Source organism: Astyanax mexicanus, chromosome 17, assembly GCF_023375975.1.
Source record: "Astyanax mexicanus isolate ESR-SI-001 chromosome 17, AstMex3_surface, whole genome shotgun sequence".
Taxonomy (NCBI): Eukaryota; Metazoa; Chordata; class Actinopteri; order Characiformes; family Acestrorhamphidae; genus Astyanax; species Astyanax mexicanus.
In genome coordinates, this window is record NC_064424.1 from 12,737,730 (window position 1) to 12,755,521 (window position 17,792).

General features: G+C 38.0%; 1 protein-coding gene and 1 long non-coding RNA gene across 2 annotated transcripts; both read left to right on the forward strand.

The window, feature by feature from the left end:
- Positions 1 to 1,983: 1,983 nt before the first annotated feature.
- On the forward strand, positions 1,984 to 9,729 carry LOC111193883 (uncharacterized). The gene is made up of 2 exons (XR_002650767.2): positions 1,984 to 2,225; positions 8,890 to 9,729. It is a non-coding gene; the product is annotated as an uncharacterized LOC111193883 (long non-coding RNA).
- Positions 9,730 to 11,731: 2,002 nt separating this feature from the next.
- On the forward strand, positions 11,732 to 17,061 carry trarg1b (trafficking regulator of GLUT4 (SLC2A4) 1b). The gene is made up of 3 exons (XM_007260741.4): positions 11,732 to 13,048; positions 14,200 to 14,323; positions 15,951 to 17,061. Exons 1-3 carry the CDS (start codon positions 12,671 to 12,673, stop codon positions 15,956 to 15,958), a joined length of 510 nt encoding a protein of 169 aa, XP_007260803.2. The 5' UTR covers positions 11,732 to 12,670; the 3' UTR covers positions 15,959 to 17,061.
- Positions 17,062 to 17,792: the final 731 nt, after the last annotated feature.

A 17,792-nucleotide genomic window follows, 5' to 3' on the forward strand; every position in this document is an offset into this window, starting at 1 on the left:
CAAAAGGCACAGTATTTTAAAAAGCTCTGAAAATGTATATGCAGCAACTTTAATGAATGTAATGCCCATAGATGCAATTACTATTTTTTTATTTACGTATTATTCGTTTAATTTTATTCATTTCATGAATTTAAGTCATGAATCCATGAGCTAAGTCTGGAGACTAAGCAGAACAGAAAGAGAAGTGACTGGAGTATGAGCTACATTTTGCATGCCAGTCAGTCTTTCCATTAGACAAAATATTTAATTCAGTCTACCCAGTCAGACACTTGATTAACATGCTGACTAATAACTTCATCAGTGTAGAATCATGAAGATATTTCAGTTTAATCTTTTCTTTTCTCATTGCAGCTTAAATAGCTATAAACATGAATAATGATAGCATATCTCATGATTGATATTTTTATGCATCCTGAATCATTGTTACTGTGTCTCTCGTGATAGTGAAGGGCATCATATAATGTGTATCTACATTGTTAATACAGTATCTAAGCAAACTCAAACTACAGCGTATGCAGGTTGAAAGCATAGTTTATCAAGTTTAAGCTGACTAGGCTGTTTTTTCAGCAGGGAAGTTAGGGCAAAGTTATAAGAAACATTCATTTCTGAAAATAATGAAAAAGAAAAATCGCAACTAAATGATATTAAGTGCTTCTTTATGCAGGGTATAATTAGCTCCAACTCTTGTTATTTCACATGATTTTAATATGACCTCATATTGATGGGAGTGTCTACAGACCTACTTGCCTAATGTATTGCAAAAGGCTAAACATATTTTGCCCCAAAAAAAAAATAATATTAGGCAAATTAATACTGTACAGGTATTAAAAGAGTCAAAGGTATTCACATTCATTACTCAGGTAGAAGTATAGATACTAGGGTTTAAAAATACTTCTGTAGAAGTTTTTTATTCAAGTAAAAGTGTAACAATACTGGTTTCAAAACTGCTTACACTGTAAAAGTAGTCATTAAGGACAAAAGCTTAGGCCGTTTTTTAAAAGCCATAATGACTATAATGTTGTATTAAAATGTTAATGTGAGTTCTGAGGCAAGGAAAAACTTCTTCAGAACTGCAGGAGGAAGAAACCTTGGGAGAACCAAGGCTCACATATAAAAGAGGGACCATCCTTCCACTGGTCTGACAGCTTTTAAATGCATGTTAAAAAGTCATACATCCACACAAGTCTAATATACAGCTCTGGACAAAAGAGACCACTTAGAAATGAGGAGTTTCTTTGATTTCACTAAATTGAAAACCTCTGGAATATAATCAGGAGGAAGATGGATGATCACAAGCCATCAAACCAAGCAGAAATGCACCAGAGTGGCATACAGTTATGCAATAGCAGTGTGAGAGACTGGTGGAGGAGAACATGCCAAGATGCATGAAAACTGTGATTAAAAACCAGGGTTATTTCACCAAATATTGATTTCCGAACTCCTAAAACGTTATGAATATGAACGTGTTTTCTTTGCATTATTTGAGGTCTGAAAGCTGTGTTTTGTTTCACACAATTCTCATTTTCTGCAAATAAAATGATCTAAATGACAATATTTTTATTTGGAATTTGGGAGAAATGTTGTCCGTAGTTTATAGAATAAAACAACTATGTTATTTTTACTAAAAAATAAACCTATAAATAGAAAAATCGGAAGAACTGATTTAGAAATTGTAGTGGTCTCTTTCATTTTTTCCAGAGCTGCAGTCCGGTGTATAGCAACACCAGCAATGACTGCAGTGAGAGTTCATATAAATTTGGATTTAAACTGTATTAGAGAGCGAGAAACTGTTCCAAAGCATGTAAGAAAAGGCATGTTCAGAAACCTGTTTTTATTTCTAGCTGGCTAGAGATTTCTTGAGGTCGGGTTCTTTAAACTCTGGTGGTGACAGCAGGTTCTCGAAGCAGAACTTTATTTAGTGTTGTGAAACTTTCGCGCGCCTCTCATTGGTTGGAAGTGAGCAGTCATTGAAAACGTGGCGTTTTGATCGGTCCGCTGAGTTGAGGGCCCGCCCCGTTTTTTGCAGCAAAGCTGCATCATTGGCTGCAGCTGGTGTCCGTCATCCTGTACAACACTCCGTCGTCACTCGTAACCTTTGACGTTGGAGTACCATTAGCCAGCTGTTACAAATCGCGTCACTCTCTCGCCAGCTGATCGGAGACACCGGCAAGAGTGGGAACCGACAGAAGGAGCAGCAGCAGCGGGAGCAGGAGCCTGTCCGCGGGGTGAGTGTTTTAATACAGAATATGCGGAAGAAAACTTTAATAATCCGCGTTTACGGTCGCCTCGCCTCCTCGTTTGGAATCAGTTTGGAAACGGGAGCACTTCGCTCGCTGCCTCTGGGAAAGGCGAGGCTTTTAACCTACTCTGGACCGAGAGGATAGATAACTACGAGAGGTGGGGCGTTGGTTTTTTTAGAAAATGCAGAGGAACAAGCTTTTAAAAGGTTTTAAAACGGACCAAGACAGCTCTCTGATGCATTAGATAATATAACTAGTTAGATGACATAGCTATGTAGATCAACCCTGCTGATTTATAGCTAGTTAAATAGCTTAACAAGCTAGTTAGGTAGCTTTAGATAGATAGTCTTCTGGTAATTTATTACATAACCTAAACACTAGATAGATTAACAGTTAGTTACATTAGAGCACATGGCGCAAACTAAGACTTGGCTAGTTAGCTAGTTAACTAACGTTAACTACCTGGCTAGGAGTGCCCTAAAGAAAGAGGGTGCAGACCAAGTTAGCTAACTAACCTAGCTAGTGAACTAATACAGTCAGCTCCATGTGTTATAAGCTAGCTAATTAACTATAACGTTAGCTAGCTTTTATATTTAGCTAGTTAACCAGCTATTCGCTAACTGTCGAGAAGAACACAAACGTATGCTGTTTGTTTGTTAAACGGTTTGATTAAAACGTATTGGTGGTTCCCGTGGTAACCCAACTAGCTAAACTAGCGTTAAACTTAGCTAACCTACCTTTTATTTATGTATCATCTCTGGTTTAGCTGAGGTGAGCAAACCAGCTGTATCATAATCTAACCCTAGTTAACGAGCTTTAGCTAGCCGGCTTAGGTTAGTTCAACGTTAAAAGGAGTCGTGACCAAAGTCACATAGCTAGCAAACTAACCTACTACAGTCAGTACGGTGAGGTAACGCTAGCTATGATATATTAGGGCAAAGTTAGCGGAATAACGCCCGACCCGCACGACGTGTTTGCTGGCTAGCGTTAACGCTATCTACCCCAGTCAGTTGCCAACGTGTCTGCATGTTTCCTGATTTGGTTGAGGAGGAGAACGGGGTGAGGACGTCCTTATGTAATTCTCCCAGTCTCAGCTAATACTCGTGTGCCGGGCAGGAATGCCATTTTGTCAGTGGCTTTTACAGAGCTGCCTCGGTGGGGGCCCCTAAACTCTAGTTACCCGTGGTGTAAAATGTCGTCTCCTGATGTTTTTAGTTCTTTATAAAACTCCTAACTCCTGCCAAACCAAGATTAAGGGCGGTAGGATAGAGAGCTTACTAACTAACAGTAAAAAAAATCTTCATTCGTGGCAAAAGTTTCAGGCCATCATGTGTCTGCTTTAGCTTACAATTTTTTAGTTAGCTATTTAGCCTATTTAAATCTGTGCTCAGTTGTTTTGTCGTCTAATAACATTTATAACTATTATTTTAGTCTTGTATTAAAATAGTAATGCAAAATATATATCATAAAAGCTTGTTTAGATGCTTGGAATCCAAAATATGTCCTCTTGGTCCAAGTCCAAACTATATAACTCAAGCCCATATATTGTAGCCTGGGCAACTTCTGAAACTTAAGCTTAAACCTAATCAGGATCTCTCTTTTTTTTTTTTGTTTTGTTTGCCTAATTGCGCTTCTTTCTTTTGGCCTTCATCTGTGGAGAAAAATTGCAGAAAATTCCTGAAGACCACGCCCTGCTGCTACATGTAGGGCTAGCAAGTTCCACTGGGAGATGCAGCTGTATCAACCTCTGTAGCTAACAACCACCGTACTCAGTAGGCCAACAGTGTGTGGAGCTAGTTCCTGCAGGCTTTAAATCTTATATGGTCTCTAATCCACTCCTCTCATTCACTTTTCATTTCTATATTTCAGATCCTTAAAGTGGAACCACATGTACGAGCAGCATAAGTGACCGCTAGAAAAAAGTTAGTTAGCTCTGCAGGAGCCTTCAGATGGTCTACAATTTTGGTTTTGCTCTATCCCACCATGTTGCAAGCTCATTCAGGCAAGGGAAAACATCTGAAATCTGAGCGTATATCCTTTAGGATCAGTTTGAGAAATACATACAGCCAACAAATAGCCAACATTGCAACTTTTTTTGTAGATGTTTCAGGGTACCAGCTTTGCTTGTCCTTTCTCCCTCCTGCTTTGCACCAGTCCTGTGACACCAGCCATGTCCACCAGACTGAGCAGCCAGGTATTAGTCATCTGCCCCAGCCTCACCTCATAGTAGCTAGTGAACCTAAGTAGGAACAGGTGGCTCAGGTTTTTGCCAAGAACAACCTGTGCTTGCAAAGGAAGTTTTTAATTGACAATCCACCTAATCTGATTTTAGGTAATGCAAAGTATGTACTCTGTTTCTTAATAATCTGTATGCACAAGTTGAAATCTGAACACACAACCTCAGAGCTCGACCTTTTACTCATAGGATCAAAGACTAATTAGAACAGCCAAAGTAGAGATGATATCTCTCAGTGCAATGCAACTGTGCCTTTTGAACTGAACAGCAGAACTGCAGCCCTTCTTGTGCATTAGCATATTCTGCCTTTGCCTTCCTTCACAGAGTCCATGGTGGGTCAAGGCTCAGTCACGTCCCTGCGCTGATTCAGCCTCTGGCAAGCTGATGCTGTGATCTCCCTCAAACTGCAAAGATTGATGGAGACATCTTGGCCCCCCTCCATTCCTCTGCCCCGGCGCTCCTCCCTCTGCTCGCGCACACTCACTCGTTCACATATTCACTCCTTCATTTCTGAAGCAGCACCAGCAGCAGTGCGAGGCCATAGTTCAGGGTGTGGCTGGTGCTGGTGACTAATTGACGTCTTTCCAGTGCATCACTGCTTTTACGTATTTTTTCCCCCCTGTTGCCCAATGAGCTCCATTGTAGCTGCCAGAAAAAAGTCAATTAGAATTTAGCAGCTAGCTGACTGACCTGAATGTTTCCTCTTTCAATTTCAGCATTGCAGCTTGCGCACAGCCATATGCCAGACTAGATCAATAGATCGACTGGTGACAGGAGCAGTGGGACGGAAGGGCACAGTTCAGATATGCAAGCGTTTTCAATTCATTCTCTGACACTGGGTTTGTGTGGTTTGAACACAGCGGATATTCAGCTGGAAGCTCTGATCGCTCATAGCTGATGTGCTGTCATCTATCATTTATAATCCACATGATCTTGGGGTGTGTGTGTATGTGTAATATATGTATTTTTACACACATACTTATTTGTGATTTTGATTTAAAAAATAAGATCCATTATGTCAATCAAACAATCACAGATTTGTTTTTCTCTGGAATACTTATGACTCAAAGTCAGATCAGAACAGAGCTGGTCTATAGAAAGAAAATGCATCATTCTCTATAATGCTCGTTTTTTTTTGTAGCGCACAAAGGCATGATGGCGTGTCTGGCTGCCTTGCTGACGCAGCCAGCCTTACCTTGTCCTGTGGCCTTCCTCCGCCTGCCTGCTGATTCATGTCTGTGCTAGCTTCAGAGGAGGAGGGGGAGGGGCAGCATTACAAAGTAGAGAAAGTAGAGCGAGAGAATGGTAGATCATTACCAAATGGACTATCGAGGAGGAAATAAGTTGGGGGCGGGGAATGCCAATGACCTGGCATGGACTGTAGATGTAATGTGATTCATCAGATCCGATTTTTCTTTGATGGACTGATTAATGTGCTTTTGCAGGCAACACACTTTAGATCAGGATGTTCTGCAGTGCATCATAACCACAACACAGGCCTACAAAGTTATGAATGTAATGTGTGCTGGCAGTACAGGCAAGATTGGAAGGTTTTTGTGCTCTAGAGAAAAATTGTCTGTCAGAACTTGTCCGGCTCTTTCGGCTGTACTTCGTTTTAACTAGCAAGACAATTTAAAGGAATACTCCAGTGTTTCACATGATTACAGCAGTGTTTTTTTGCACATGGGCAACTAACTTCAACATGTTTTCTATTACTTGGTCAAAAAACAGAAAGCCTGTAAACCCATAACTCTGTATGAGCAGCTAGGTCTGTTAAAACTGTTTATTCTGATCCTTTTTGCTGTGAATATTGTCCATGGTATTCCACCATATACTATAGACACAGCAAAAGCAGATTAGGTTTAACAACACTGGTAAATTCTGATGTAAAGGAACAGTTTCTAAAATCCAGTGGCCTTCACTGGTGGGGAAGGAGAGATGTGTGATGTGAGGGTTGGCCCTTAGGAAAGAGAGAGGGTGTAAAAGAGGTGAGCAAAGTACTAACAATCTGCTGCCAATTCCTGAATTTGAATGAGAGCTTTGAACAAACAGAGTTTAAGGAATTTCTAGCATGTGCTGGAGGAATCTGAGGAATGCAGGGCATTTCGGGTCTGGCCATGTATCTGAGTGGAAGGAAGAAAGAACTGTGATCGGGACAGTGAGAGCATTGTAATGTGTTGTACAGTGTCTGGTTCCAGATATATTCTTAATTAATTTTAATTAAATGCAGATGTTTTAAAAGCCAAAGGTTTCATTGCATTAGTATTAGCACGGATATCTGTACTTATGCTAATATCCTGTCTTGCTGCAAGCAAATGGAATAGGTGCTGAGAGAGCAGGGCCATATGAAGAAGGGGAAAGCAGTAAATTATGAAGACTAGAATAATTATTGGAGTTTTTAGAGTTTTGTATAGTTATGTACAAGACAATTAAAAAAAATAATTCTATCACATGTTGTCTAAAAATAAAATTGTGGTAAATGGTTCGAGTTTAGGGTCTACACACATTAAGTGGTAGGGTTCAGGCTTTATAGCAATTCTGCTATATGATTAGAAGGCGCGGGTACACCTTAGGAATTAAGAAATTGACAGCCTTGTTTGGAGCCGACTGTCAGGTGTCTGTTTCATTACATAAAGTAACTGTCGTTGTAGTGAAGCTGTCAGGCAACTAGCTAGTCAATCATACTGTTATTGACATTTACACCCTGAAAATAGATCATAGCAGTTATGTTTATTTCTGATGTTGGCTAAAAATGACTGGCAAACAACTAATTAGATCAAATCAGTCAGCTAACATTTGCTTAGTTGCATGTGCTGGATTTGTAGTATTTAAACATGGCCTTGACTAGTGCGCACACCAAATTTATTTTGTGCGTTGGGCCGAGTTTAAATTGTCATTACATTTACCATCTCACCCATGCTTTAAAAAAATGGACTACAGTAGCTTTAGTTTTTCTCAGTAGCAGTATTGAATTCCTGTACTTTAATTTGATGAAAACTAAACTTTTGCTGTTGAAACATTACACTTACTGGACAAAATTGTGTATTCAGTTTGTGCAATCCCCTTTGTTTCTGAGCCTTTGAGCTGTGCTGTAAACTCAGTGAAGGTGGCCTGAGATGATTAGTGTAAGTAAAAGGGGCACACCTGCTTCTGGACTATACTGTGCAAACTCTGCAAATTTTATATCATGGTGGACAAATGTAGCTTCATTTCTTTAGAATGAAAGGAAATGGAACTGCATGTGGTTTATAAAGTCATTGGTTTAAAAAGAACATAAAGGTTTTGGTTCCTCAGTCCAAAACTGGAAGTGCAGTGAGTAGGTCTGCAGTTAGTGATACACTTCATAGAAATCTAATAGAGGTTTAATTTGATGGGCTGAGAGACTTTTAAATCAGTTCAAACTTGTATAGAACTTTTTTCATAAAGTAGTGAGCAGACTTGATATTCTGTGTGTCTCATATACTGGCGTTCTACAAAATCCCCTGAATCACTCTTCCACCTAATACACATCAAAGCACTCCTCCAATCGGACGGCTGTGAACACACCCTGTCAGCCGTTCCCACACACAGACTATGGAATGTTGAAGGAAAGCGTCTGACAATAGAACGTAATGTACGCAAGAGAAATGCGGTCACATGGCTACCTGTCAGGAACACACACATGCTCTCCTACATTGCCTTTCCTCTGTGACAGCTGTGTCTGCACAGACTAAACAAATCACAATGCAGTTTATTTTCTTAGTGAATGCTCTGTGCTTAAGAATACATCACTACCAGCTCAAAAGACGCATGATTTAATGGGATTAGATGTTTATAGAGCAGAATGCCTATGTAAGCAAAGCAAATGCACATCATATGTGGTTATTTATTAGTCCTTGTTTGTCCATAGCACTTTCCTGCAAATGCATGCAAAGCGCTGTAGGACCGATGTGTTTTTCAGACATAGCTAAACGACTAAAATGACAGCTCTAATAATGAGTGTGCAGATGGTCTAACTATGTAATGCCGTTCACTCTCCCTATTAATACATTGATACAAGTCAGTAAGTGGTATTATAACTGAACTCTGAACTTTATAAAATGGCAGTGGTTTGGTCTTACTCTTCTATATGTACAGGAAAATCTCCCTCCCTCCCATACCAGTAAGCCTGTTCTGAGCAAACAGGGAATTCCCAAGATGGTTGTGCTTCCTCTGACTCATGTAACAGTTATTCCTATTGTACATGCTAATATGTGACTTGTTTTTGCTATGCTGTGCTATGCTGTTTGTAAAAAGGACAGTAATATCTGATCACTGACCAGCAGCCTAGTGTTTTTTTTATGTTATTTATTAATTACGTGTGTGTGTGTGTGTGTGTGTGTGTGTGTGTGTGTGTATATATATATATATAACTCTCTCTCTCCTCTTTTACAGGTGTGCAGACTGCGGAGCTGGTGGATGACAAAGCATGAAGTTTGTCTATAAATGGTGGCTAACCTACAGCAGTTCTTCTCTGGCAAACTTTATGTTCCTGTCCACATGCTAAAGCTGCCAGCTGAAGAACTGTTGTGGTCAGCTATGTCCTGCAACCCCCTTTAGAAAATGAAGTAATGAAGCATCTTGAAGCATTTACCACCCAAAGCAAAACCAGTGTGTTTGTGAGAACTTTTGTAAATGCAAAGTATAAAGCAATATTAAAGACAAATATGCAGCATTACACACTGTATGTATTCATTTGAAGAGATCAAGTTGATGCACCAACATTTTAGTTTTAGTAGAAATATCTGTTGGAAATGTTGGTCTGTTTTTAGCCAAATAAAACCAAGCACCTCAAATAAAGCCTGATTTATACATGTATGTCACTCACAGGTTGCAGAATAATTTAAGCCATGCACAAAACTCCATAATGAGCCAGCATATCCCTTAATTCAATCACATCACAGGAAATAGACAAGGAGAGTGAAAGCCAGTCTGGATAGCTGGGATTATGTGGGAGCAGGGATTGAAAGACAGTGAGGGTTTGGTAATCTGAGTGCCAGATTTGTGTTAATCCAGGCGAGGCACTCCGGGTGAGCTGTCTCTTCCCCAGACAGGTACTGTCCAATCTGATTATGCACCGTATCTGCTTTGTGTCTGCATTAATAGCTGTGTGCACTGCTTTAATGACTTCACTTAAGATGATGTGAAAATTGCTGTTTTCTTTAAACCTTGCTGTTATTCATGCTTCAATCTATGTAATGTGATTTTTAATTATATAAAGATGTCTTGAAAGAATGTGTTCTGTTCTTTAATGGAGTTTACAGAGTGAATAAACATTGTGTCCTGAAGGGGGCACTCTTTCTTCACACCAATAAAAATATAGTCAAAAACACTCCTGTGCAGTAAATATCACAGTATGGTTTACTATTTTTAAGGTCACAGACAGCATTTAATTAGCTATTGTTAAGGGAATGTGTGGGAGCCAGTTTGATTGATCACCTAATTGCTGAACCCTTTTAAATATTTATTGTCAGGGTTTGTACAATCACAAAAAACCTGGAAAAGTCATGGAATTTGAAAATAGCAATTTTTATAAAACGTTTTAGAAAATATAAACTAGAATGTTTTGGAAAAGTCATAGAAATTTGGTCTACAAATGTTTGTTTCAGTTTAACAATAGAGAAAATCTATTTTTATCTAACAAATACATCAGTTAAAATCAGTCATTTAGGCCTACACAATGGACCTCTCAGACTCTGACACACATTTTATTATTAGAGATTGTGTGTCAACATTTTATCTGATTCATTTTAGACTATTATACAATTTTAATTCTAGTTTTAGGTTATTTTTTGTCCATGTCTGCACTGATGTTTTAAAAATCGCATGGTCATGAAAATTTGCCTTGAAGGCATGGAAAAGTCATGAAAGAATAATGGAAATGTATTTATTTATTTATTTATTATAAATGTATTATCAAAGAGCAAATACCAGTTTGGCTGCTGGCTATTGGGCAGATGTGGAGATTTAATTTTGCTCTCCTTTCTGTAAACTTATGGTTTAACAGAGCAGTCTCTGTATCATTGTCTTTAGGTAAACAAAATAACTGAATATTTTTTGTCACAAAAGTCAGTAGAGAAATATAGGTAATGCCCCAGAAACTAAACTAAAAAGGGAATAAAGGCGAATAATTAAACAAATAATTTTCAGTAAATGAAACCCACTTCATACACTGATTCATGTGTTCCAAGGTTACCTTACGAAGAAATGTCTTATTGGCTATAGCGTGACACTGGAGCCACCTGGAGTCTCTTATGAGTACTGGCTGTTTAGTTGGTCTGTAACAGCAAGCTGAACACAAGTGACAATTGTCGCCTGGTGGGATATCTTAAAGTCGCAACTCAAGATTTATATTGTGAGTAAATTTAAACACTGGCTAAAATTCTCATGACAATGTGAATTATCGAAGATGGAGTAGTTGGGGAATGACAGGAGGTACACAGAAATACTTGCCAGGAGCCAAAATAGCCAAAAGCTCAGTCAAAACTGTAGTCAGATTTGGTATTAAGAAATGTTCTAACTAGCTCCACATCTGAAGTTTGAAAAATCAAGTTCAGTGTGTAAAACGACACCGTAAAAAAGCATGTTTCTTTCTAACTTTTCAAAATCTCCACATTTTCAGAACATTTAGAAAATTTTGGGGGAAAGATACAAATTTAGCACACAGGAAGTGATGTAAGAACTGTAGGCATTCTGCACAGCTGGGTCTGGTCGAGAAAAATAAAAGATACACTTGCTGTTATGTTGAGTCTGTCCTTTACCAGACACAGAATGTGCGGTGTAATTTCCTCAATGGTGGTCGTCCCTATAAAACTTTTAATGACGTAGATAACATTCCCTTTATTCTGCTGTATTTTTAACAGGATACTGAGCACTTTACAAAAGTAACTTAATTCAATGACTATTTTAGAATCAGACACAGCTCCCTTATCAGCAGCTCTAACTCTGTACAGCTCACTAAGCTCTCCATGTCCATGAAACCATGTGCATGTATTTACACAATTAAGCGTAGCTTGTGCAGGGAAACGCAACTTACCTCATTACAGATGCTTAAGTGTCACGTAGGTGGTTTAACCATTCGTTCACCACATTTTAAACATGTTTTGGAGAGGAATCTAGCTTCTCTGTCGCACTATTGAATATGCTTCTCCCTTGCTCTGATTTCTGCTGCCCCAATGCAGCTAGCCCCACCTACTACTCAACTTTTGGCTGACCAATCAACTTGCACCAACTAAAAAATAGAAAAAACTGAAATTAGTCAATTAAAATGTGAGCAAAAAAAAAAATCTACATTTCTATGGATATCCACGTAAACACAACAGCAAGTAGAAATAGAGGAGCTATTGAACATGATGTCATGTGACCAAGAAAGCCAAAAGAAAATCACTGGTCCTCTTTTTGATGTTTTTTTTTTCAATTGCAGTCCAGATGCAAAAGTTTTATTACGGAGTAGAAGGGTGAAATATTTTTCACAGACTGGATAAGGCCTGTGTCTCATTTTAAATGTCAGGACCCTCAGAATTCTAACAATAAAGTGTGGAGCTACTTTGAGCTTCTGAATTTCTTAAAACAGTGATTTCTTTGCATGGGCAACTCTATTCCCCTATCACTAGAAATGTGAGCCTGTTGGGAGCATCGGCTAAAAGCGCTGCATTTTAGAATGCTGGGGATGAATAGAGGTGGACCATTAGACAACAGTTTGCACTTATTGTTGTTACACTACACTCCAATCCATTTCACACTGGAGTTCTCCTTTCACATTCTGACATTTATAATTTCTCTGTGCCATATACAATGGTACAATTAGTCCATGATTGTTCTCTCCACCAACTGCCTGACCCCCTGCGTTTAATAACGTCAGAAAAACTCTCCCACATCCACCAATAAGACCTAGGACAGGAGAGGCTGGCTCAGAGCTATGAAGCATTAAGATCTCACCACAAAATTTACCCTCCGCTTAAAGCCTCGGGCAAATGTGAGTTGAGTCGGATGTTCAAATATTGATGAAGCAGTTGGATGTCCAATCTATCTCTCACAAGAGATGGACACTGCATCCCTGGAGCGCGCGTAACTGGATTAATTAAACCCTTTCCATCTACTGTTACATGTAGTCTGAAAGAGTCTCGTTCAGTAAAGGCTGTGCTCCTCTCTCTCACTCCCTCACTCACTAAAAGAGATGGCCATCAACACGGACGCCACTCTGGAGACAGGAGTCCTGGGGGAGAGCGGCGCGCCGCAGCCCGGGGACTTTGGAGACACTCAGAAACTCCTGGGCGTCTCGGGCTCTAAGGAGGGACTGGGAGCTCCCGAGTCCCGCAGGGGAAGTGTAAAGAGCCTAAACGCGGAGCAGAATGGACAGAGGTCCCCGTTTAAATCCGGATCTACGGGAAACATCAGCAACCTGGCCCCGTCCCCCCTCAGCCTGAGCCGCGTCTCCTCCCCGGGTCTGACCGCCAGCGCATCCGAGCCGCAAAGCTTCATGTGGCTGGCCGTGCTGTCCTGCTTCTGTCCGGCCCTCCCCTTCAACATTTTTGCCCTGTACTTCGCGCACGCGGTAAGTCTGATTTAGCACTGAATAAGCTTATGAACAGCCTCTTTACTTTCTGTTCCAATGTGCAAAAAACAAAAACTATACTCACACAAAAGGCCTAAGGCAAAAAAGCAACTATTTGATTTTAGTTAAAAAAAAAAAAAAAAAACTCAGGTAAAATGCACTTACTTTTAACTGATATTAAATAATTAAAAATATATAAATAAAAGTTTAAGTACATTTTATCTACAATTTTCATATAACTAATGTAAATGTCAAAAACAATTTTCTTGAACATTCCCTACTATAAAGATCATTAAAGACCCATGTTAAAATACAACACAGACGAATTTGCACTTAAAAAACTGCAGTTAACTTAAAAACTTAAAACTGAATCTACTTTCAAAACATTAGAAACCATTTCAAGTATCTATATATTTACAAGGGTTTTTATTGTTAAAATACATATTTTGGTGTTCTTCAAATATATAATCTTTTTGTTTTCTTTACATTAAATAAAAAAATGATATTTGTATTTATGTATTTTTTTGTATTGTTGTTTTGTAAATATGCACCCACCTTTACCCTTACAGCAGCTTTTATATTAAACACTGTGCAAATATAATATGCTTGTATTCAGAGATTCACTCTGGCAGCTTCTATATGTAAAGTTGTACAATTTTGATGATCACATTTTGAAAATCACATTAAAACAGTAATTTGACTGACTTCCATTAAAAGCTAAGTAAAGATTTAAGATATTAGTTATATATATTTCTTTGTACGTTACATATATTTTGAATACTTTACTTCTGTAAAAAAAGGAGTAGAATGGAGAGGCGTTATCCTTTACCCTTTGTCTGCTTTTTGTCCAGTGAGTTTTTATGATATTTTTGCACACTGGATCCTGGAGAAACAGTCCCACAACCTGTTTAGCTTTGTACTCCTTGCTGTGTATTCTGAATAAAAACAAACTTCACTTTTACTTTAAAATGCATCTACACAATTAAAGATAGAAAGATAAAGTGTATTTGTTTCATTCATATGGAAATTGTGCAAACTAAATTCAATGCCTCACTTTTAAATTAAGGCTAAATGAAAATTAAACCTTTGCCTTTTTGTCAAAAACTCCTGCAGCACTTCACACCGTTTTTCTATCTATGTGTGTGTAATAGTCACGCTCCATGATCCAGACAAATGACTTTGAAGGGGCAAAAAGGCTGGGACGAAGATCAATGCTCTTCAGTATCATAGCCATGGCTTTGGGTCTGGGTGTGATCCTTTATCTGGCGATAACAGGTAAACACACACACACACACACACACACACACACACGTTTGTTTTTACACAATGCTAGGACATTATACTATTATGCCAGTCATAATAACAGTGCTGCTGGAGTTTTTAAACACTGCTCACTCATTGTCCACTTTATTTGACACCTTGTAAAGTTGAATCCTCTAGCCCTTCATCAGTGGTCACTGGGCACTGCACACAGGATGCTGTTGGTCGGCTGTTCTCAGTCCAGAAAGAACACTGTAGTGTTTAAAAACACCAGCAGCACTGCTGTGTCTGATTCACTCATGCCAGCACAACACACACACTACACACTAAGAACAGAGGAACGATATAAGTACTTTCTTGTACTTAAAAGTACACTTTTCATAATTGTACCCTCAAATGTATAATATTGGTCTTTAGAGGGTCAGATGTGTTCCCTCTGAAGTACAACCTTTTTCCTAACAGCAGGAAATACAGATTTGTACCATTTAACCAGCCAAAATACGCATTCCGTATTCAGTATGTATCACTGTACTAATAAACAATATAGATTTTAACTGTACATTTTTCATTTGAAAGTCAGACAGTTTTGGACCGAGTTACTGACACAAATTCGATTGATGATAATGTTTATAATCTTAATAATCTTCACTGGTTCAAAAAAACGTGTACAAAAAAAGACTTTTCCTGAAAGGCACCCTGATTTACCTCAATAAAAGGTACAGCCCCAGCAACAAGCTTTGTACTCTAAGTACTAAGCTGTACTTATTTTTCTTAGTGTGTACTAACACACCACAACCAGGAAATATTCAAAGAAACAAAAGGACCACAGTCTGGGGTGGTGATCATCTAACATTCTGACCTCACTAATGCTCACCAACACAGAATGCAATCATATCCTCACAGTAATGCTCCAAAATCTAGTAAAAGACTTAACCCAACAGAAGAGCAGTTACTCGAACAAAAGAAGGAATAACGTTTATGAATATATGTATATATTAGCTGCGGAAATCATGCTGCAAAAATGAAACTTTCATTAACATTGGATATTTAATCTCATCAAACCAAATTGATAAAAGCCATTTACTCGATATTAAAGCACTTAAACATTATTTCCAGATCTCAGAGGTCATTAGGACCAAAAGGCTTTCACTAGTACGCCTTGCTGATTTAATAAAACATAATGCTGCCCCAAGAAATGCTGTTTTTCATTGTGGCCAACAATACAACGTCTGTTGAAATATAACGTTCATCACACAGCCTGAATGATCTTCTTCCAAACTTTGGTAAAGTGACTACACGATCAGTCAAGCCTTCAGCACTAATTTATTTACAGAACGAATTTTTATTTTATTTTTATTTCATCTGTCTAGTCTTTCCTGTAGCTTTTCACAAACGAAAGCAAATAATTAATTGAATCAATGCAGCAATTATGATTAATCACTGTACTAATTTACAGCATATTGTGACTATTGGTAACTTTCATTCTAAACCTGGAATATAACTGCAATAATAGTTAAAACTGCTGTCCATAAGTTAATGGCTTACAACATGTTCTGCTACAAAAGAGATATAGTATCAGAACATAATAGATACATAATAGTTATTTCCTCTTTTTTCATTCCTCTTTCTTTTTATTCCCTAGAGAGTTGATATTTTGCATTACGAAACACCTTTACACCATCAAGGATCTAATGGGCATGGCATGGTCATCTAGGACAAGCAGAGTGCTCAAGATCTACAAGGAAATGAATGAAATAACATTCACTAAAAAATCATGATGCATCAAATCATATTGTGGACAGTGCATACCATCCATTATTAATATGGATTTCCTATGCATGGTCGGCTCCATTTGTATTCTCTGAGGTTGCAGAGGACATCTACTACAGGAGATTCATGTTGAGGGGATTTATCATCTCCCATTGTCATGGATATTTTGCAACACAACGGGAATTGTGTTATAAAACTTTACAAAAAACAAGGCCAAAAATAGCTTAGAAGAGAGAAATAAACCAAAAGCCTAAAAATTAAGGGTCCTCAAAGTCATCAAGAGTAAAAGCAAAAATATTTTTTACTGAAACTTTATTTCTCTGTATCTGAATTTGTATCCTTTATGTTTTATTTTACTCTTTTGTATCTACTTTCGCATGTGGCAACAAGCTGAAAATGATTTTTCTTAAAGCTGTAGGTTTTTAAAAGACAGGAGATGCTTATGGAAACGGTCTTGTTTTTGTTTTATATTGAATATCTGCTATTGTAGCAGTTAAGAACCACTTTGTTAAATTTATTTTTTTATATTGCAAATCATTACAGCCACAGAAGATAATTTGTTTTTTTTTAGCAGCATTACAACTTTAAGAGCAAATCAGATTAAATCTGATATGCAGTTGAAAAATCAACATTGCCATTATTATTTTAATTTAAATGTAAAGAATATTGTGCATTTTATTGATTTGGATGCTCTGTTATATGCTTTTATTAAAAGGCTGAATGCTAGTGTAAGAAAGTTTGCATTCTGGGCAGTTTAGGTAATTTGTCTTAATGAGGAGATTAGTGTTGTGTCTTTTTTCAGGTTTGAGTAATGATATATGCACATGCAGTGTTAATGTATGCAGCACAAAAGAATCTAAAATGCACGAAAGACATTGTACCGGTTTGATTTTCAAGCATTGTGGAAATGTGACCTTTGCTGTCAAGGTGCCATATTACCACATTCCTTGCATGTCTTTGATTAAACATGCCTGGTGAACTGATGTACAAGTGTGTTTATTTGAAAATTTCCTTAGACTTTTAATGTTTAAGTAAATTTGTTCACGCAGTGGCAACAAAAAAATATGTAAACCATTTGGAATGTCATGGCTTTCTGCATAAATCTGTCAAAAAAAATCTGATCTTTATCCAAGTAAAAGGTATTGTTATTAGGTGTTTTATTAGGTACCTATATACTTATTTTTACTTAATTTTGCTCTGTTTTATGGTGTAGTGCCTCTCTCATATGCTTCATTATTTCCTCTATTCTGTTCAGTTAATAGTGGTGTCTGTTGAAAACATGACTAAAATGGAAGATTTCACATAGACAATTCACACTTAGACAAAGCTGATATGAGATTCACACTCCTCACAATAACAAGCAACAACAACAATAATGCAGTTTTGTTGCTATTGATGTGTGTGTTCAAATTGTACCTGTTTTATCCACGTTACACTCACGTCTGCTCAGTCTGTACGTTTTCACTGCAGCTCTGCAATCAGATTAAGGGACTTATTACAGTAAATAAATATTCCACAGTTATGGTTAAAATTTGTGCCCACAACCGTTCCTATTTAGCATGAAAAATATGCGTTTTGAGGTCATTAACCAATCCATTTTTTAAATAAATGAATTGGTTGACTAGGTCAGTTAATCACTGCAGCTGTATTAAAGAGCTGGATAAAAAAGACAACCTTCTTGGTAGGTTGGCGAGTATGCTTGATCAAATGGCAA

Bases quoted from the DNA above. Each gene is read 5' to 3' on its own strand.
- trarg1b (XM_007260741.4), top strand. From the start codon at position 12,671: ATGGCCATCAACACGGACGCCACTCTGGAGACAGGAGTCCTGGGGGAG. The intron at 13,049-14,199 runs GTAAGTCTGATT...TGTGTGTAATAG, and splicing joins CCCTGTACTTCGCGCACGCG to TCACGCTCCATGATCCAGAC.